The following is a 22,195-nucleotide window of genomic DNA, read 5'->3' on the forward strand; positions in this document are numbered from 1 at the left end:
GAGATAAAGATACATGTTGCTAATAGACTAAGCTATTATAGAGATGGAGATATATTTATTAAAGCGGTGTGAAGCTCTGCTGATGTTGCCGGTCTGTTGCAGCTTGCGGTCGGCACACAAGCAGCTGGTAGTCTATAGGAGGAAGCTGGAGAACGCTGATGACCACGAGAGACAGATCCACCTGCTGAGGGACGAGGTGTCCTACCTGACCCCTGGGAAGGCCGACAGGTACACTACACACACAGACAGGTACACTACACACACACACACACATACACACACACACTATTTTAATTTCCACATGTTGTTACTTTTAACAACGATGTCTTGGAGTTCAGGGAGAACGTGAGCAGTTCTCAGCTGCCCAATGTTAGCCGTTAGCCTAGCACGAGAAGAAGTAAAGTCAGCTAAGTTAGCACTAATTAACTGACCTAGCTAAGTTAGCACAAATTAACTGACGTAGCTAAGTTAGCACTAATTAACTAACATGTGCCCCGTGTGTCTCCTTGAACTGACGCTGTGGTTTGCCTCCATACTGAGAAAAGTGTGTTTTTCCGTCTCCCCAGGATGTGATCAACGCCATGAACGTGAACCCTCGCATCTCTTTCCCGCCGAAGGTGGACTTTGTCCTCATCAGCACTCTGATCAGGGAGACGTGCCGGGTGGCGTTCGCCCTGCAGACGTTGGACCCGCCGCCCGACTTGGCCGTCGCGAGTGACGGGGAGCTCTACGATAACAGCAAAGTCAGTCCTTTGTCCGTCGCCGTAGCTGTCCTCAAATGTGCACAATATTTTACTTTTAATCTCTACATGTTGTTACTTTTAACAACGATGTCTTGGAGTTCAGGGAGAACATGAGCAGTTCTCAGTTATTCGTTAGCCTAGCACGAAAAAAAGTAGCACTAATTAACTGACTTAGCTAACGCTAGTAGTCTGTCGTAGCTAACGCTAGTGACGGGGAGCTCTACGAGGACAGGAAGTCAGTCCTTCGTCCATCGCCGTGTGAATGGAGAATTACGAGCCCACCAGCGCCAAATTTCGTCTCGCGTCCAGCTCGCGGCAAAACTCTTTGACTCTTGAGTGTCTTAAGGGAAACCGCTAATTTCCAACGAACTTTTCTGTCATTTGTAATAGTGGTAGATGTTTCGTAATCAGCACAATGCACCGGCTAAAGCCGCCAAAGAGGAAGAAGAGAGAAGACCGTTTTTGGCGGCGTAAACACAAAAGTACCGACTGCATGATGAGGTTACACCAAACCTTTTTTTAAATAAATGTGCAGCTCAGTGTTTCCACTAATAACGTCTTTGCCAAACGAAAACTAAATATATTTTCATATCACAAGCAGACGATTGTGACCAGTGTGCTTCTGTTCACACCGGGGAAATAAAGTAGTTTATTTATTACTTTTTAAGAGCATATTTTATCAAAATGTTTCCCACTTAATGAATACAAAGGTTCAAACAGTCATGTGGAGAACATATTAGTTGCATTAAAGAAACCATTAAAATACTGATTCTGAGAACATGACTGCTACAGATGGGCCTATAATGGAAGCAAATTATTGTAAAATGTAAAGTAAAATAATCACACAAAAAATCTAAATTAATTATTAAAAAAGTGTCCTGTAAAAGTATGAGAGGGGATTACTTAAAATACAATTATGTTTTTCAAATTCATTTATTTATTTATTCATCTATTTATCTATTTATCATCAGGGACCGTGCACAAAAATAATGTCTGTCTGTCTGTCTGTCTGTCTGTCTCTCTGTCTGTCTGTCTCTCTCACTGTCTCTCTGTCTGTCTGTCTGTCTCTCTGTCTGTCTGTCTCTGTCTCTGTCTCTCTGTCTGCCTGTCTCTCTCTCTGTCTTCAGGTATCGTCGCAGCTACGACTCTGAGTCGGCGGCTCCTCTGGTGATGTACCACGTGTGGCCGGCCCTGGTGGAAGGAGACGCCGTGCTGGTGAAGGGCGAGGCTGTGACCAGACGGGGCGCCGTGGTACCGACTCTAAAATACTACAAACACGCCATATTGTACTACGTTTACATGCACCAAATACTGCCTTTGCTTGCCCTTATTCTGAAAAAGACAATATTCCGAATGAGATGTTTACAGATTAGATATTCCTTTATTAGTCCCGCCGGATTATAGCATCAAACGGGTTATGTGCACACAAAAGACATAGTAAATAAAATAAAAAAAGTAACATAAATAAATAGTAAAATAGTAAATAATGCACAATATTATATACAGACAAAATACATGTATTTATATTGCACAGTTGAGGTGATTAAAGTGACCAAAGTGATGCTAGAAGCTGAAGGACAAACACATCTTACACACGTTTTCATCTGAAAATGCTCCATTTGTAATAATTCATGAGCCAGAACAAATGCAGAATATTGCCACATTCAGAATAGCAGAGGAATATGAGAGTGCATGTAAACTTCATCTGGTAAAAGTGTCCTCTGGAGGATGATGAAGGGTGAAATGTGTGGTTCTTGTTTTGGTTGCAGTGGAGCAGAAGCCAGAGCAGCCCGTTGCGCTCTCGCTCTCTCAGCCCGACTCGCACTCTTGTAAGTCTCCATGATGTTATTATTTGACACGCAGAAATATCTTTTTGTCGGGTTTAATATTGCTCAGCTACTAAAAAAAAAGTCAACAACATGCATGCACACCCACGGCCTTCAGGGTACGTACGGCGAGATCCCAGCTTCGTCTCTTTTAATTCGACTCAACAGTTGTAAATGTCGTCAACAATAATATCATTTTTTTTCATCTTCTAGGTATTTAGCAGCAGAAAAAGTCTGTCTCCTGACCGCCTCATGGCGAGCCGCCTGTGAACTCCTCCGGCCTCCTCTTACACCTCATGCCAGTCAAATAATGTTTGATGTATTTTAAATTCTGATTTCACATGTTAAAATGTATGCTTTTCGAAAAATAAAGCAATTAAAACCTGAGACACTGCTGGAAAGGCTGCTCAGCGTTTACATTGTTGGAGGGCAGTTGACAGTAACTAAGGTCAGGACACTACACGAGCATCCGGGGAAATACACAATAACACTTGTTTGAATGCTAGCTGCCCTCAAATGTTGTTACTTTTAACGACGATGTCTAGGAGTTCACGGAGAACGTGAGCAGTTCTCAGCTGCCCAATGTTAGCCGTTAGCCTAGCACGAAAAAAAGTAAAGTCAGCGAAGTTAGCACTAATTAACTGACGTAGCTAAGTTAGCACTAATTAACTGAAGTAGCTAAGTTAGCAACAATTAAGTGACGTAGCTAACGCTAGTAGTCTGTCGTAGCTAACGTTAGTAGGTGACATAGTTAACGCTAGTTGTTGCTGCCTTTAACTGAACCAGATTCAATTACTGCATCTCACTACTGCATTTTATTTCTTAAAGTGCACTGCAACTTTTATTCAACTTTTATTTTTTATTTTGCTTTTTCAACTTTTATTTTACTTTTTGACTGTTTTAATGTTTTCTTAACTGTTTTTAAATCTGCATTATGTTTTGATGCTTTTAATGGTTTTATGTGAAGCACTTTGAATCACGTTGTTGTTGAAATGTGCTATACAAATAAACTTGCTTTGCCTTGCCTAGTAGGCTGACGTAGCTAATGCTAGTAGGCTGACGTAGTTAACACTAGTAGGCTAACGTAGCTAACACTAGTAGGTGATGTAGCTAACGCTAGTAGGTGACGTAGCTAACACTAGTAGGCTGATGTAGCTAACACTAGTAGACTGATGTAGCTAACACTAGTAGGTGACGTAGCTAACGCTAGTAGGCTGAAGACGCCTCGGGGATGCAGATGAAAGTCACTAGCTCATACTAGATGTTACTAATAGTATTTTAGTGATCACCTGAAACTTAAAAAGAGCAGTTTATCCTCTGAACGCTAACTAAACATAATCAACCAGTACCGGCTTTTAATTGTGGATTGTTCTTATTATTTTTACTAACCTTTTTCGTCTTAATTAAATATAAACTACATTAATAAAATGAAACCGAGTGTTATGAAAGACTGCGTAAGGCGTGTTGTTGAACATACGATATGATGCTCATGATCAGTGCGTACTTCAACTCCTCCAGGACTGGACTGTGTCAGTGTTGTGTTGTTGTTGTTGTTTTAAATCTTTGTTTTGGTGCTGTTGTTTCATATTCTGGACATTTCTTTGAGACAAAGTAGGACATGCAAAACATGTTTATGGGATCAATAACTGGAGATGGTTTTGCTTTAAGTTTTTTCTTAAATCACATTTTTCCATTGTGTTCTTGTGTACAATAATAAAACCAGTAGACAGTTGCTTTTCAGAAATGCCTTTATGTATTTAAGATAAACATTGTTTATCAAACATTGTAAACAAATTTACAACTTACTCAATCGTTCAATAGTTCTGTACATAATTTATCTTGAATGGCTTGAGGTAAATACTGTCGGGTGAATTCACTGATTTGTTTGATGAATATATTCTCCAAATGTGTCTTTTATGATTGTTTTTTTTAAAGAATAAAAGACAAACATTTAGTTTTTTGCAACTCCAAATTGTTTACAGTTGTTTTACTTTTTGACTTTTTTTTCTGAATTGTGATCTTTTATTTTAAACACTGTTTAGAGAAGGAGCTTCACCTATTAAAAAAATTGTGCATGAATGTCTATTAGCCATATAATAGTCTACAAGACATGATGGATTGACATGCTGATGTAACTGGACATGATTGAACATGAATTATGATAACCACAGTCAGGATTTGAAAAAAAAAAATGTATTGCTCTTTCGGCATGAAAAACAAGATTTGAACTTTTTTGTATCCACTTTTTTTAAATGTATATATGTATATATATATATATATATATATATATATATATATATATATATATATATATATATATATATATATATATATATATATATATACATTTGTAAATGTCCACTTAGCATGCGTTTAGTTTTTTAACTGAAGAAATATGTATTTAACAAAAAAATTAATAAAATAATATATGAAGATGTGAAAACTCATAAAATAATATATGTATATCCAAAGAAAATGAGCAGACTATCTTTTTTTTTGCCAAATCCCCCGGGGCACAACGGCAGAAGACACTGCATGCAGATGTACCTGGTTCTACGCGTGCATGCAGATGTACCTGGTTCTACGTGTGCATGCAGATGTATTTGGTTCTACGTGTGCATTTTCAATTCAATTCAGTTTATTTTGTATAGCCCAACATCACAAATACAAGTTTGCCTCGGAGGGCTTTACAATCTGTACACATGACATCCTGTCCCGGGACCTCACATCGGATCAGGAAAAACTCCCCCAAAAAGATAGTAAAAACCCTTTCACAGGGAAAAAAGGGGAAGAAACCTGAGGGAGAACAACAGAGGAGGATCCCTCTCCCCGGATGGACAGAAGCAATAGATGTCATGTGGCCAGAATGAATAACGTAACGGAGTTACAGCACATTCAATGAATGTGACAGAAATGATTCATATAATGAGTAGTATGCATGGTCCATGATCCAGATAGCCACGACCCATTAAGCAGAAGGAGGTAGAGAGGAGGGGCATCCCAGGGGCAGTGGGAGGAGAAAGCAGGGCCATGGCAGCTGGCAGGACGGCTCCAGGGCCATGGTTGTATCAGCAGGGCCAGGCTGGTTCCAGGCAGCCACGAATCCATGGAAAAAGAAAGTAGAGTTAGTAATATGCATTGAAGAGACAATCATTTATCCAGAAGGAGAGAAAGAAGAGGTGAAGAGGAGGAGCGAAAAGAGGAAGAGAAGGAAAGGAGGAGCTCAGTGTATCCTAAAATGTCCCCCAGCAGTCTAGGCCTATAGCAGCATATCTAGGGGCTGGACCAGGGCAAACCTGAGCCAGCCCTAACTATAAGCCTGAAACAGCCCTAACTATAAGCGCCATCAAAGAGGAAAGTCTTAAGTCTACTCTTAAATGAGGTGACCGTGCCTGCCCCCCGGACTGAAAGTGGACTTTCAGTGGCACTTTCATGCAGATGTACCTGGTTCTATGTATGCATGCAGATGTAAGGAAAGAGGAAAGAAAGAAAGGAGGAAAGGAAGGAGGGAGGGAGGAAAAAGAAAGAACTCTGTTCCACGATGAAATGGGCTGAGCTGCGTGTGAAACTTGTCATCCTTACTACGTTTCACCCGTTTTAGGGTGAGGGAATGTGTGGGAGACGAGCAGCAGAGTCTCTTCACCCCTCGAGGCGGTCGACGTCTGGATTTGTGCCAAAATACTGCCAGTTGTTGTTATTGTTTTTTGTTTGCGGCACATTCAAGTGCTTCATCTCTCCGGAGGAGCTGTTCATATAAACAGTTTTATATTAAGATGTGGAAATGGAAGGCTTTAGGTGAGAATAACAGTAAACTCTAATTAAAATTTTATTTTGAAATATATTGACCCAGAAATTAACTAAAATACAGATTTTTTTCATCGGTAATCATATTAAAGAAAGGGTAATGCATCTTAAAGGGACAGTTTGGATGTTTTGAAGTGTGTTTGTATGAGATGCTTCTCCATACTCAGTGTTTATTTACTAATACATACACTAATAAATCAATATGCTGCCGTGGACGTATTCTAGACGCCTAAAATTAGTTTTTACTTCAGAAACCATCAAATCATGTTGATCAGAAATTCTCAAAGAAAAGTCATGGAGTATGAAGGTGATTAAGTATTTTATTAACAACTTCTGACAGAACATGATAAGGAGAGACATACCAAAATAGAAATACTTATTTGAATCTGACACTGAAAATACTTTTCAAGGAATCTTTATTTATAGTCCTTTTTTAAGGAGAAAACCGGATCACCCGGTTAAAACCGAAAGAACTATATCAATCAAAGAAAATGTTTTTAAGGGTGGAAACCGGATCACTGGAATACCCCCTTAAAAGCATTTTTTTCTCCTTTAGTTTGTAAGTTTTAAAGAGAGGAAACCGGATCACCAGAATACCCCCTTAAAAACATATTTTTTTACTTTAATTTATAAGTTTTAAAGAGAGGAAACCGGATCACCGGAATACCCCCTTAAAAACATATTGTTTTACTTTAATTTATATGTTTTAAAGGGTGGAAACCGGGTCACCGGAATACCCCCTTAAAAACATATAAATAAAAGTAAAAAAATATGTTTTTAAGGGAGGAAACCGGATCACCCGGAATACCGCCTTTTAAAACATATAAATTAAAGTAAAAAAAGATGTTTTTAAGAGAGTAAACCAGATCACCCGGAATACCCCCTTTTAAAACATATAAATGAAAGTAAAAAAAGAAAAGAAAAAGTAAAGGAAACCGGGTTACCCGGAGGAAAACCTTTCTATGTTTTTAAGGGAGCAAGCCGGATCACCCGAACTACACCCTTTAAAACATGAAATTGTAAAAAAAAACTTTCATGAATTTAAGGCGTGGAAGGACCGTCGGAAGAAGCATCATTCAGTGATTTGTTGAGCTCAACGACTTGGTGTTGAAGGACGCCATTTTCCTGGGTCAGGGTCACAACGTCTGATTCAATCCCAGTACTTTTGTCATCGTAGCTCTTTGCACGTGAGACTTTTGTCTCCAGGACCTTCATTTGCTTCATCAGGGTGTTCTTCTGCCTGGTGAGAATGTCTTTTTCTGGTTTCATTGCCTTGTAGTTCGTTTTAAAGGCAATGAGATCTTCAAGTCTGCCGTTCAACCCTTGGACTGCTTGAGTGTAAGAGACATTTTTCTCCTTCAAGGCGTCGGTCTGGTTCTTTAGAAGATCATGCTTACTCTTGTAATCTTCCTAGCTCAGGATTTTGAGGAGGACCTCTTTGTGGCTATTAAACAACACCTTGTTCTCCCCCACCAGGGTTCTTTCCATGTCTTCTAAGACCGTGAAATTCCGCTTGAAACGATCTCGAATCTCAAACTCCTCGTTGGCGGATTGGATTTGAATTCTCAGGCTGTCATTTTCTCTCATCAAAGAGTCAGACCGGGCCTGTTGTTCGGTGGTCGTGCTCTTCCAGAGCTCGACCTCGACAAGCTTCTGGTTGAGTTGCTGAAGTTCCTCCTGTAGAGCCTTATTGCGGAGGCTTCCCTCGTCAGTGGTAGCTTTGGTGGTCAGGTTTGCTGTCCTCACAGCTTCTCCTGACTGTACTACCTTCTGCAACTCCTGGATGTTCTGTTGCAAGCTGCAGTTTTCTCTTGTCAAACACACTGAGCGGGCCCGTAGTTCAGTGTTCGTGCTCTTCCAGAGCTTGACCTCGACAAGCTTCTGGTTGAGTTGCTGAAGTTCCTCCTGTAGAGCCTTATTGCGGAGGCTTCCCTCGTCAATGGTAGCTTTGGTGGTCAGGTTTGCTGTCCTCACAGCTTCTTCTGACTGTACTACCTTCTGCAACTTCTGGATGTTCTGTTGCAAGCTGCAGTTTTCTCTCATCAAAGAGTCAGACTGGGCCTGTAGGTTTTCCTCGTCAATTGACGCTTGCATGGTCAGGTTTGCTGTCCTCACAGCTTCTCCTGACTGTACTACCTTCTGCAACCCTTGGATCTTACGTTGCAAGATGCAGTTTTCTTGTCTGACCGACTCTCTGTCGGCTCTTTTGCAGATTAGCAATGCTTCATCCAAAGCGAGCTCTTTTTGTTGATTTTCAAGAAACATCAGTTGTTTCTTGAATTCTGCATTCTTCTGCCTTTCAACAGCAGTGTCTGTCTTGAGTTGCTCGAAACTCTTCTGCTTTGCCTGCTGGTCCTGCATGGTTTGCAGCAGAGCTTCATACTCTTGATCCATAGCTTCTTTCTCGGCTTTTGAAGCGTTGAGCACAAACAGGTGGTGGTTTGTAGACTTATCAAGAAGCGCTCTCACTTTTTTACGAACGCTGTCACACGCTTTTTTGGCAGCGCTCTTTTGTACATTGAACTGTTGTGTCCTTTTCTGTACAACGTCCAGATGTTCCCAGGAATCGAACTTTGCTTGGCTTCTATGTATTTCGAGGCAGAGAGCCTTCAGCTGTGTTAGGAAATTGTTGAGGATCAACATTTCCTTTTCCGGTTCCTCAATGGGATTGACCATGGCGCTTAATGCCTGTTGTTCATGGACTGGTGTGGGGTTCCACTCCGGTTTGACAAAGCCTTGTTGTTGAACTAAAGGCAGTGCACCTGGTCTCAGGCGCGGTTGACGGAGAGCGTGTTGTTCAATGGCCTCACTCTGCAACCGGATGCATCTGGCTGGAATCATGCTGTTGGTTAGAGATGATTCTTGCAAAGGAAAGAAATAAATTCTTGCTTTGCTGTGTAAATTACACTGTGAGGTTTTCAATACGAATACTGGACAAACTTGAATATTTATTGGGAGATAAAGAAACAAATAGGTCGAGTAAACTATCTTGAAAAAGACGCGCCTACTGTTAGTAAAGAAAGTCACTGGCATCTGTGACCTCACCAAGTCCTGCAAGCGAACGAGGCCTCTTTACATGTGTCAGTTGGGTGTCAGGACATGAGTGTCTGAGTCAGTGCTAAACCTGAAGCTATGTTCAGGCCATGCTATGAAGTGAGAGACTTGCTAAATTTGTCTGGGCCTAAAATCTTAGGCTTCAATGTCAATTACTGTGGAACAGCTGCTTCGAAACACTGCTTTTAAATCAGAATCCCTTTTCTGTCATTTTCTCCTAAAGTACCTTCTTTAGGCTGCTATTGCATACACTTTTCTAAGTGACAGAAATCTAACTCTCTGTAAAGCTTTTCATATTTTCCAGTTCCTACTAGATCTGACTTTTAACAAGAGGCCCTGTTACATTGACTTGGCTGGGGAGTAGATGCCAAAAACCCTGTCGAAAAGGACGGGGGCATTGAATTTAATGTGGACAAGCAGCTGATAGAAGATAGCTCATACCTTATTTTTACGCCCTAAATCTAATTATAATAAAAGTCAGAAAGCAGATACGGTTACTGATGACTGATGCATGCTACATAGCAAGATTATAGGCTTCATCCACTAAAGACAGTTGTATTCAATATAAGATTACCTGTCCTGACTTGTAGGACAGGTACAAAGAGGACCTTCTCAGCCACATTGACTCAAAGTCACTGCTTAATTTTTTTAACAGTTTAATTTCAATAAAACGATGATTGTCACATCAGGTTGTTGGCTGTGTTACTCCGATGATGTAAAATGACACACCAATGACACGCTGGAACAAGCGTTCACACTGGCTAAACCCACTCATCACGCTGATATTTTTACATGACCTCACATACAAGCCCCTCATGTCTGCACCTTTCTGATGAGCGCGATCAGGTTGATTTGCAGCAAGAGATGAAGTTTGACTCAGAAGGACTGGGTGGAACAACAACATTGATCTGCCTCGATACTTTTGATTATTGAGGAGGAAGGGAGGAATTCCAGTCCAGACATTAACAATGACATCCTCACATTACTCCCATTTTTGTGTGAGAGCTGCTTACCCAGCTGTCTCTACACATCTATGATGAACCATTCAAACAGAGCTCTGGCCTTCATATAGATTCACGAGTTTTTTACAACAATAAATCAGTAATGCATAAACAGCCATCACATACCATGATCACCTAATTAAATATACTTTCAACGGTCTTTAAACTTCACATGTGGCTCTTCCAAGGGACAATACAATAAAATAATTGTTACATGGCTAAATAGTTTCCTGCATGATGGGAATTCTGGGAATACTTGGGGTAGGTTAAACTATATTACCTGTCATAGTGAAACTTCCTGGTGGAAAGATCAGTTGAAGGTCAGATGTTTTTCAAGTAGAAATATAGCACTGATTATGTTTAATAATGTCTAGGATGTGCAACAATGAGGAAACATGTAGTTTCAGACCTAGTCTAGCCAATACAGTCATTTTATTTTAAATCTGGAAATGGTCATTCAATAAAGGGGCTCATTTTATACAGACTCTGAGCCCAAGTATTTTAGGATTATTTACAGATAATCAAAACCCTAAACCTTAATCTGAGTAAATCATTAAATCATTGGTGGACAGGTACAATGTGTCGATGTTCGTCTCTCTCTATCCAGGGTGCTAGGGTGACATGGATTGCGCCATGAGCCTCTCTGATCTCTGTATATCACTAACATGCCTGGTAGGCTGCTTAACAGTGACAGCTGACTGCTTTAAAAAAGCTCCATGGCTATGCCTGGACCACCAAAGACATACAAAAAAAAAAAAAAAACGGGCAAAAGTTAAACTTCATAGAAAATATTCTTAAAAGAAGTTTCAAATTAATTAGCAAAACGTTGACAGCATTGTTGGATCATCCAAGTGTTTCTGCTTCAGTTGTTCAAACCTGGAACATCTATTATTGGATCAAGATTTGTCCAGTTCTATTTATACTTGATTGTGGAATGACTTATCATTTAGGCTGCTTATGTTTCCTATTTTTCTCCCAATTATTTCACATAGTAACCACTATGATCTTACTTGAAGAACATCTTACACCTTAATTACACCCATTAACTTATATTTAGCCACCTTTGGAGCTTGATTCTTCTTCTCAAGGTCCAATTCCCCCAACATGACAATGAATTACTGTAGTTGACAGTAAACTATTATTATTATAACTATTATTACCATCTACCCATCCAAACCACAGGTTGTGTGTGACAGCTGCAGCTGTGTCAGAGGCCCTGTGAACTATCACAGAGGCACGATGAGGGGGGCTGTCGAAATGCCAATGCTTCTGTATTTTCCTCGGAGCACGCCACTATATCCACTATATCCACACTATATCCACTATATTCACTATATCCACACTATATCCACTGCGGCACATTTGAGATATAACTTTCAGGCATGTATTCGCTGATAGAGGAGTTGAACAAGCTTGATGATATACCTCTACAGAGAGCAAAGTCATCTGATTGCTGTATGGTTGTTCAAACTATGCCATGAGGGAGCTGTTGAAATCATCCCTGGAAGACAAACAAGCCACAATGGTTTATATGACATCCCACAGGGGAAGATAGACACACACACACATATATATATATATATATATATATATATATATATATATATATATATATATATATATATATATATATATATATATATATATATGCATTATTTTCCTGGGTGATAACTATCCGCAAGTTTCTCCCAAATACCCCCCTTAGAGGAACTACTGCTTCTTTGATTCTTCACACTCTACTTCCTACCTGTCACTGGGGGCATAGGGGGGTGTTAGAAATAGGGATGGACTGTCTTGGTGTGAAGGGGTACCTCCTCCTGCTCCTGACGTCTACACTCATGTATAGTCATAGCAGTGGTCAAATGTCTAGAAAGAACGAATCACTGAGGAGATCCAGAAAAAAAAGACAGGTCCCGCGTTGATAAACAGCTGCAGTTGTTTCCAAAAAGTTTCGGGTGTCCATTAACTGCCTGGCCTAACGACATATTTGACTCAGTGAGACTCAGGCGAGCTCGCACTCCAGCTGGCCGTTCAGTGTGGCTCAGACGCTCCGATCCTTTCATTTAGTTTCTTCTTGATTTGCGCGGACACCCCGACAATAAGCAGCCATGGATGCCATCAAGAAAAAGATGCTGATGCTCAAGATCGACAAGGAGAGCGCCTTGGAAAGAGCTGAGCAGGCCGAGTCAGACAGGAAAACTGCTGAGGACCGGAGCAAACAGGTCGGCACCCGGTGTGGAACCTGCTGTGGTGCTTTTACGCACAAGCGCCGATGGCACGGTGCTGCGTGATTCTGCATGTCCAGTGTCCTGCGAGTTGGGATTAATAGCTGTGTCTTTATGGGATTAAATACAATTTGGGAAATAGTCATATGTTTTTGTTGTTGTTGTTGTACTTCATCATTTGGGCTCCATGAAGTTGGCAACAAAACGGGATTTGTTTACATTTACTTTTAGATTCAACTATAATGTTTAATAATACTATGTTATCAAATCAAATGTTATTATTAACAGCCTAGAATGGTTGCGTTTCTAAATGGTTGATATGGAGTTTGTTAAGTAGAGCAATTATTCACATAAACTATGAGGTGTCACGTACTTCTTGTGATTGAGTCTGAGAGTAATGGTGTATGTCTGCAAGTTAGTACATCTCCTTCTGTTTTTGTGTAATCAAGCTTGAAGATGACATTGTAGCACTGCAGAAGAAGCTGAAGTCAACTGAGGATGAGTTGGACAAGTACTCTGAAGCCCTGAAGGATGCCCAGGAAAAACTGGAGGTCGCTGAGAAGAAAGCCATGGATGTGAGTTTGGCTGAGAGTATCATGGACTGGTGGAGAATAAGTGGGTCATCCAAGGTCTAATGGTTTGACCTTAAACCACCCTTTGGGTCCCCTCATGAAACTAAGATTACCACCCCCAATACATATTTAGTCAAATGATTAAGTTATGCAGTTATGAATTATAATAGATCTACGGGTTGTATGAAAATATGAATAGTTACATTTAACTCTTGTGCATTAAGCTAGCTGGCTGCGTTCCACAGTCATTTGGACAAATGAGGTCCAGTGTACAGTTTCAGTGGCCTTTTACAAGCATATTTTGCGTTTAAAATCCTTGACAGATTTGTGGTTGTTTCAGTTTCAGCTGGCACTTTACAGCTTTGTCCAACAATGATGAAATTACCTGTTTATTGATTTAATGTTACACCAATGACGCTTAATTGATTACATCACAATCTTCCACAACGTCAACAACACAATAATATTATTAAGATAACATAAGACTATACAAGATAAACTTTTTTTTCAAAGATATACTTTAGTGATTGATGAATTAAGATGATTGATAGGGAAACTCAAAAAGTACAAAAACAGATGCATGCCACAGATAAGAGATGCATTCTACAATATGAAGCATGATGATTAATTAACATAGAGGTACCCTTCCTCAATACACCACACCTTCCATAGAATCACCACTTAAATCAATCAATAAATACATAACAAATATCCCACAAAAAGCACTGGAATGCAATATCCTGGTGAGTTCAGTTCATCGTGGCTGCATAGCACAACGAAATACACTATTGCACTTTTAGAAAATAAAAGTGTGTGGGGTGACTAATTAGTACACAGATGGTTTGACAGAGGGCAAATAGCTGGGGAATATAAAAATAATAACACTAATAATTATACAAATAATAATAGTTATAATAATAATATGATGCATGTTGTGCTAATTATACAATTAGTTATATGTACAGTAGGCTACAATTGTAATTTAGCTCATGACTGTCAATTGTTTGGAGCTGTGATTTTGATTGGTTGGCTCAATTTACCAGGCTCATGAATTAATAACTGACAAAAAGTAGAAAAAACTCCATGAATTTAATTGAAAAGCAACTCAAATTGGAAATCATTACAAATAATTCAAGTTTTATTTATTTAATAAAAATAGTGTATTCCTTGCGTGTAAAATCGGGTACTTCCGGGGTTGGTGGCACGTCCCAATCCCAATCCTCATCAGCGGTCGATTAAAGGCGGTGGGGGCAGGGATCAAACGCGCCGCATCTACCAGTGTGTGTGTCAGCATTGAGGCAGCCTGCACAGAAAACTAGCTTAGCTGAGACCAACAACAACAAAAAAGGAGCAGATATGGCCGGTGGAAGCTCTCTGGAAGCTGTGAAGAAGAAAATCAAGTCGTTGCAGGACCAAGCCGATGTAGCGGAGGACCGGGCAGCGTTATTACAGCGGGAATTGAACCAGGAGAAGAGTGCGAGGGAATCAGTAAGCCGCCCCTAATTATTTAAGGCAATTAGTCTGCAGGCTGCAGACTGCATTAGGCGTAAATCTAGTAAAAAAAAAAAAAGCAGCATGGCTGGTAGGCCCGGGCAGCGACCGGTGTTGCTCGAATGCCGTCAGGTATCAGGTGGACATGCTTGAAATTAGCACACTGTAGGATGCGAGTAAAGATGGGGAGATGAAGGGAGTAAGGGACGCCACCCCTGCACGTCCCGAATACACAAGCAGCCTGTAACAAGTAGGCTAACGTTGCAGCAGGCCCTCTGAGATCAAACCTGTCTGTTTGTAAAACTCCCGCAGGCTAGCTAGTTGGAGCACAGGGGAGCTCCTTTCCGCCCTTCAAATTACTCAATTGTAGCCATGTTTTGCAGCAGTTCATGGGACAAGATAAAAATCACGATGACACAGGAAATCGCAGGCTTGACTGGAGATGAGGAAAGAAGGGAGCCTAAAGTAGTCTGGAATTGTCTTTAAAAGGTGCTGTTGTCGTGTGGTTGGTTTAAAATGTGTTTTTTAAAAGAAGACAAAATGCCAATACACCTCTTAGCCTGCGAATACAATGTGCACATTATATCCTGCAGGTTGCAGCCCTCCCTCGGGCTCTTGAGTCCTGACCCAGCCCAAGCTTTCCTCGGAGAGTATGGGATGCAACCCCTGCAAAGCCAACTGAAACATGCATGATGATGTTAGGCCATACAAATAAACTTGATCTGACTGTTTGTGATGTGTTGTGCTCTCCTAGGCTGAGAGTGATGTAGCTTCCCTGAACAGACGCATTCAGCTGGTTGAGGAGGAGTTGGACCGTGCTCAGGAGCGTCTGTCCACAGCACTAACCAAGCTGGAGGAGGCTGAGAAGGGTGCTGACGAGAGCGAGAGGTGGGCAACTTGCACCTGCAAAACAGACCCCACTTGGTCAACACAATCCACTCACAAGACTCTCTGATAATCCTTGGTATTGTACAGAAAATGCACAGTTCTACTCTCCTTTTGTTCCCTATCACATAATGTAATTTTTGTTTTGGTGCAATACACTCTTTATGGAAAAATATTTTAGATTTTGACAAATGGAAGAAAATCCAGTCCTGATTCACATGTACAAAGTATCAGGTCTCGGGGTGTTGCAAACTTTTTGATGCACAGTGGTCCTTCTGGTGTGCAATGTCTTTTAAGACAAATGGGGAAAACAAGTTGTAGTACTCTCGCACAGAGATGTTGCTGTTCAACCTCGGTATACTAAAAATCAAAGATTGCACCTGACTAATGCTCTTGGAGTCCCACTCCTAACATTTCGCTCAGTGCTGCCACTGGTGGCCTGAAGTCATATTGCACTAATGTAAAGTGTGTACTAAATTGAAACAAAGGGCTAGAAAAGTAGTTTTTTTGCATATTAGCATGACTCATTATGATTGTTGTGTTAATACATTTCTTTATATTGATGCAAAACAACTCCTGAAAGCAGCCTTTAGCATTTTGATTGAAAATTGAATGATGTCTTCTAGTGCAACAAGTGTATGGACAGCATGGTGATGAAGTCACACGCTCTCAATCAATCAAACTTTATTTATATAGCACTTTTCATGCAGTTCAAAGGGCGTCACAGATGACCGACGAGCTGAAAAATTTGACAAATTAAGTGTCTCTACTTGCTGTTTACACACTCACAGTCCTCATGTACAGTGTTGGCCACCATCATAGGATGGAACCAATGTGTCTGTAAAGTATCCGGACGTTTTGTCAAGATGGTAATACAATGTGTGTGAAGTCTGGGTAGTCCCAGAAGGTACTGAAGAATGTAATTTCCTGGGTTCTAAGAAAAAAATACTGATCTCTTTGTCAGTCGTACAAGAGGGATTTATCTAACTATATTGGCCTTTTGTTGTGCCTATAACTTACTGCCATATTGTTCTCTTTCATTCAGAGGCATGAAGGTCATTGAGAACAGAGCAATGAAGGATGAGGAGAAGATGGAGCTGCAGGAGATCCAGCTGAAGGAGGCCAAACACATCGCAGAGGAGGCTGACCGCAAATACGAAGAGGCATGTTTCTCAGCTGTTCTATGCACTCTGAACTTTGCATTGTTTACATTCTGTTGCTTTAACGGAACAGCTGACATCAATGGAGACTTCCTGACAGATGCATATTATTGCCCCCAAGTCCTAAATAATAAGAGTTTCAGTTGTAAAATAAATGTAATTCTGTCTTACTATTGCTGTATCAAACTTGTGTGGGACTAAACTCTGTACGTTGTGACTTCAGGTGGCCCGCAAGCTGGTGATCATTGAGAGTGACTTGGAACGTACAGAGGAGCGCGCTGAGCTGTCTGAGAGGTAACGACTTCCTTCCTTTTTCCCTCCATCTGTTCCTTCAAGTCGCAAATATAATTTAGATTTGTTTTCATGTTCCTACTTGTTCGACCAAACCATGAACCAATAGCAAATGCTCTGAGCTGGAGGAAGAGCTGAAAACGGTGCAGAACAACCTGAAGTCTCTGGAAGCCCAGGCAGAGAAGGTAGGATGGCTGACCAAGACAAAACATTGCAAATAACACAGCATGAACCCAGGAAACGTGTTTTCAAATTGTCTTGTATATTTGCCTAACTCTGGCCTTATTGCGCAACCACAGTACTCACAGAAGGAGGACAAGTACGAGGAGGAGATCAAGGTTCTTACAGACAAGTTGAAGGAGGTGAGTTAAATTTAATTTGGCATAATTCAATAGTGAGAAAAAACCTCTTAATGCAAGCTGCTAACGTTTCCTTCACTCAGGCTGAGACCCGTGCTGAGTTCGCTGAGAGATCGGTCGCCAAGCTTGAGAAGACCATTGATGACCTGGAGGGTATGAGTCTTTTCCATTTAATTCTTAGCCATTCGGACAAGTTGTTTTTTCAAAATGTAGGGGGGCCTGTTACAGTACAATTGTGATGTACAAGGCAGTTACTATTCAACAAGCCAACCCTTATTTAGGTATCCTTGTAGAGTCAGCTCTGGTTTTTGGTAATTACTCAAAGGGATACTTGCAAAAGAAGTGCCTCTTTTGTAAACACTGGTGCAGTGTGAGGTTATTTATCTGGGCAGCAGGGAGTGAAATAGGCCTCGGTAAAAATATATGCGCTGTCAGTTCTCTGTCATGGAGGGGAAAAAACAAAGCGGTGATCATGTGGGCAACAACATTTCTCACCACAATGCCATTTGGCACTCTGGTGTAGTGACTGATCGAGGCCAACGAGTCCGAAGCAGTCCTCACAAGGTCATTGAACATGTGATGCAGTTTCTCAGTGACTCCTCAGGAATCTAACACACCAGCAGCTGTTGTATATGCACACTTCCTATTTCTGTCCTGCCTCTTTTTTTTGTTTCTCTATTTGTGTTGTCCTTTTTGACTTCTGTTTTCTGACTCTATTATTTGTTTCTTTTGTCGTCTTATTTCATTGCAAATCCTTCACTGCCACTTCAAAATAATTACCACACAATAGATGAGCTGTATGCCCAGAAACTGAAGTACAAGGCCATCAGCGAGGAGCTGGACCACGCCCTCAACGACATGACTTCCATGTAATTCACCACATGCTTGTTTTATGCTTTGTGCCTTGGATCTCAACACCACTAACCCCTGTTATTAATACAATAGCTCCCTCTTGTGGCATGTTTAAGTGCAGTGATTTATTTTTATTCAACTCTATTATACATGGGTAGATTTTTAGAAATCCTCTTTCACTGCTTGGCTAACCTTGATGTGTGCTTGAACTAAAGGTGCTTGTGATGTATTTTTGAATAGATTCTTAGGCTAGATTTCCAAAACCTTTTGGTTTCCTTCTAACTGCATTTAGAAGTGGTGCTAGTCTCTCGATAGCTTTTTGCAACTTGGCCACATTTCCTCATAGCTTCCTTTTCTTTAGTCTGTCTGGCTCCGTTCTGCATCATTTGTTCCTCTTTTGTTCTGCATGTTATTTATCTTCCATACCTCTTTATATCTCCAACACTTTTTTTTTTTCTCCTTTTTTCACAGCTAAACTTTTACACCCCTCACTCCAGAAGCTGGTTGAACATCATCATCATCATCTTCTTCTCTATCCTCTGCACCACTGCCCAACTTTCTGTCTCTGTATTTCCTTACTGCCCCAACACTACTGCACATTGGGCTGCCGCTGCTGCCATCCATTTGTTCCTCTTTCACACAAACCTTTGAGCCGTATTGCTTTCTGTAAAATAAACATTTTTCCATCGAAACCAGCACTTTTCCCTTTCTCTTGCAATATTTATACATTTTTATTTGTCCCTCTTTTTTATTTTTTATTGGTCTCCCATGTCCTTTAAGTTTTGTTGAGTGGCGATTTGAATAAACTCTGAAGCTCTCACATTTACCGTTCCGTTTTCAGATGAGAGGACTGCCATTTGTTAAAATGCAGTTGGGGTGTTTATTTATCTTTACCTGTGTCAAACTGGTGATCAAAGGAAGTACGACCGTTGTCCGCTGTGTCAGTCATGACAGGTTACCTGCTTTATTTTGGCCATTAGTGCGGCTGCTTTCTGTATTGTAATTACAAGTTTGGAGTAAACGGTTTCCAAACTCTGGTACCTTGAGCACACCCTAGTGGCCAAAATGATTAACTGCACCACCAGAGATTTCATTTGAAGTACTGACTGCATCCTACTTTTTAATGAAGTTTCTATCGTGAAATAAGAATACCTCCTTAGAAATTGATTTTAGTTTTGGCTTTTCCAGTACTATTACAAACTTCTCAGTAAAGGCTAAAGCGACTACAAAAGGAATAATGAGTAGGGGACATTGCCATGGGTAGCCAGGACGGATAGTGACGTCTTGTGAGACCTTATGGAAATGTGAATGATAAATGGAGTAAGCCATAGCGTTGGTTTGAAGGGTTCATAAAGTGGGCAGTCCGGCTTCAGTACTTATGGTTGGATGGAACTTTGCTTTACAAGATCATGAGGCACAAACTGACACTTGTTCTGTGATTAGCTTCAAAGCACTAACTCTTTGTCTTTTGTACTAACCTGCCTTCTCTTTCCCTTTTTCTCTTTCCTGCTTTCTGATTGTCAAGACCATCTATACAAGCAGCTTGACAAAAACCGCCTCCTGACCAATGAGCTGAGAGTAGCCTTAAACGACGCGTAAACTGGAATGGGCTCTCGGGTTGCTTTCTTTCTTTTGAATCTCAAACGTCCAGGCATATTGTCTCATGCTGTGATATAAGAAGGGTATAGACAACTGTGTCTGACGCAAAGCTTAAAACCAAGTAATGCTTTCAACAAACGTGAATACAATGTACGATTTTCACAAAAATGCATGCTAAAACTGTGGTTAGAGAGGGGAGGTCAGACAACCTCAAGTTTTGAAAAGTTGCAGAATGGATTTTAGATTTACTACTCTGTTATCGACAGCACTTAACTTGAAATCTGCACGGTGCTGTTGCTCACGAGGTGAAGGCCGGTGAGGGTGCTCGTGGCCGACCTCTGAGGAAGGCTCATAAAATGTCACAAGGGGTCCAGAATCCTTGTTCATCCCCGCTAAACTGAATGGACAAGTTTTTATTTATTTAAAAAAAAAAATTGGATGCGGTGCTGACCACGTTACACCTACCGGTTAATATGAGCATACTAGTTGTTAGAGATGTGTTTTAGTCAAATAAGATTGGAGGGTATACGTGGTGCATGTGTCAATTAAATTAAATTACATCAAAGGACAATGTAATAGTACAACTTTTAAGCTTAAGGGTCCAATTGAAATTGCTTTGATGACAATGTTAAAGAGGTAATACAATACAAGGGGGAGTTGTGGAGGGAGATGATTTGTGGCAGAAAAGGAGGTCTCCAATTTGGGGTTGAATCAGTGCTCACATTTCTGTTCGACCTGAAAGTCCTTTTGGAGAGGGTGCATGGACTTGGTACTGGAGGTCATGAGCATCATTTAAAACCTTGGAAATGGGACATGCTTTTGTACTAAACCTAGATGCAGCCCTGTATATAGCTTGAGTATAATCTTCACATTGACTTAGCTTACAGTATTGTAGTTGAGAATATGTACGTACTTAATGAATGCTAACTACGCTGTTTGTTATCCTGGGCTAGAACTTTGTCTGTTTATATCCTGTGCATCTTTGGGCTGTTTGTTTTTTATGATTTTTAACCCCTGCAATGCTATATTAACAGATAAACTCACACGTGCTAAAGAAGAAGGCCTGAACGTAAAGCAGATGCTGGATCAGACCCTAATGGAGATGGTTAACATTTGACACCAGCTCTGTTCCTCTCCCCACATTGCCTCATCTGTTCTGAATATGGCCGATCTCCATATACGGCTGCTCCAGATAATGTTTGGCCTTGTGTTTATAAGTGTCCTCTGAAGAAACCAGCTCTACACAAGGTAGCACATACTTCTTCAGTGAGCTAAAGTTAAACTACACTGTTGTCATTGCACACTGTAATCAAAGTTCAGTCATAGTTCATTGCATATCTTTAAAGTTTACATGTATATGTTGGGAGAATTTGACATTTTTTTTGGGGGGGCTCGGGGGGGATGCACAGCACATAATCGTCGTCATCAAAGCCATAAATTAAGCCAAGGTTATATAAAAGGGACTTTTATTATGTGTGTTTTTGTAAAGTTATTTGTGTGTCTTTGTTTCTTCTGTATTGTAAACATTCATTCGGTGTCGGTGACGTTGTACACTTCCATTCCAAACAAACAAGCAAGGAAGGGATTCTTGCCACAGTTGCTTGAAAATTTGATCAGCTAAGTAAAAGGAACATTTCCACACCGTACTCACTTTTCTGTTCATGTTGAGAAATTATTTGCTTTTTTGTGTCTCCCATTTTATCTTGGAAAAGTAAAGATCATGAATAAATGGTTGGATCAAGTATACTTTATTCCAAGTCTGGCTTTATTGCAAATATGTATTGGTGTTTTTTGATCATTTCAGCAAGAATGAAGGAGAAACCTTTGAGTTATCATTAATGTGGCTATCTTATTAAATTGTATTATTTATGTCACTCAGTTTAAGCAATGCGAAATGGAGCACTTGTATTTCAAATGAGCACAACATGAGGTAGTACTGTTTTAAACATGAACTATATTGTGTTGCAGTGCATCACCAGTGCAGTGAAATGTGACTAATTTATTTTGTATAGCCCAAAATTACAAATTTGCCTTGGAGGGCTTTACATTCTGTACACATACAACATCCTCTGTCCCGGGATAGTTGAGGATAAACTTCCCCAAAAAAACTTAAGGGAGAGAAAAGGGGAAGAAACCTTCCGAAGAGCAACAGAGGAGGATCCCTCTCCCCAGATACACAGAAGTACAATAGATGTCATGTGTACAGAATGAACAACATAACAGAGTTACAGCACATCCCATGCATATGACAGAAATTATTCATATGATTAGTAGGTATAATGAAAAGGTTACAACTACCAAAAATAACAATAACCGTGAATATAGTAGAATAA

At 40.5% G+C, this 22,195-nt stretch overlaps 1 protein-coding gene across 2 annotated transcripts; it reads left to right on the top strand.

Annotated features, from left to right (window-relative positions):
* Positions 1-12,506: 12,506 nt before the first annotated feature.
* On the top strand, positions 12,507-21,175 carry LOC306735713 (tropomyosin alpha-1 chain-like). 2 transcript variants are annotated; one of them, XM_079217219.1, is made up of 10 exons: positions 12,507-12,650; positions 13,103-13,228; positions 15,471-15,604; positions 16,647-16,764; positions 16,985-17,055; positions 17,162-17,237; positions 17,352-17,414; positions 17,495-17,564; positions 18,202-18,280; positions 18,735-18,944. In XM_079217219.1, the coding sequence occupies exons 1-10, from the start codon at positions 12,537-12,539 to the stop codon at positions 18,736-18,738; spliced, it is 855 nt and encodes a 284-aa protein (XP_079073345.1). In that variant the 5' UTR covers positions 12,507-12,536; the 3' UTR covers positions 18,739-18,944. The 2 variants fall into 2 exon arrangements, with proteins under 2 accessions (XP_079073345.1, XP_079073346.1); XM_079217220.1 differs by lacking the exons at positions 18,202-18,280; positions 18,735-18,944 and adding an exon at positions 20,897-21,175.
* The last annotated feature ends 1,020 nt before the right edge of the window (positions 21,176-22,195 follow it).

Source organism: Taurulus bubalis (genome assembly GCF_910589615.1).
Source record: "Taurulus bubalis genome assembly, chromosome: 4".
In the NCBI taxonomy this organism is placed as follows: domain Eukaryota; kingdom Metazoa; phylum Chordata; class Actinopteri; order Perciformes; family Cottidae; genus Taurulus; species Taurulus bubalis.

Excerpts from the sequence above, each read along its gene's own strand:
- LOC306735713 (XM_079217220.1), top strand. The coding sequence starts at position 12,537 with ATGGATGCCATCAAGAAAAAGATGCTGATGCTCAAGATCGACAAGGAG. Across the intron at positions 17,056-17,161 it reads CGCGCTGAGCTGTCTGAGAG|CAAATGCTCTGAGCTGGAGG; the intron begins GTAACGACTTCC and ends ATGAACCAATAG. Across the intron at positions 17,415-17,494 it reads TTACAGACAAGTTGAAGGAG|GCTGAGACCCGTGCTGAGTT; the intron begins GTGAGTTAAATT and ends TCCTTCACTCAG.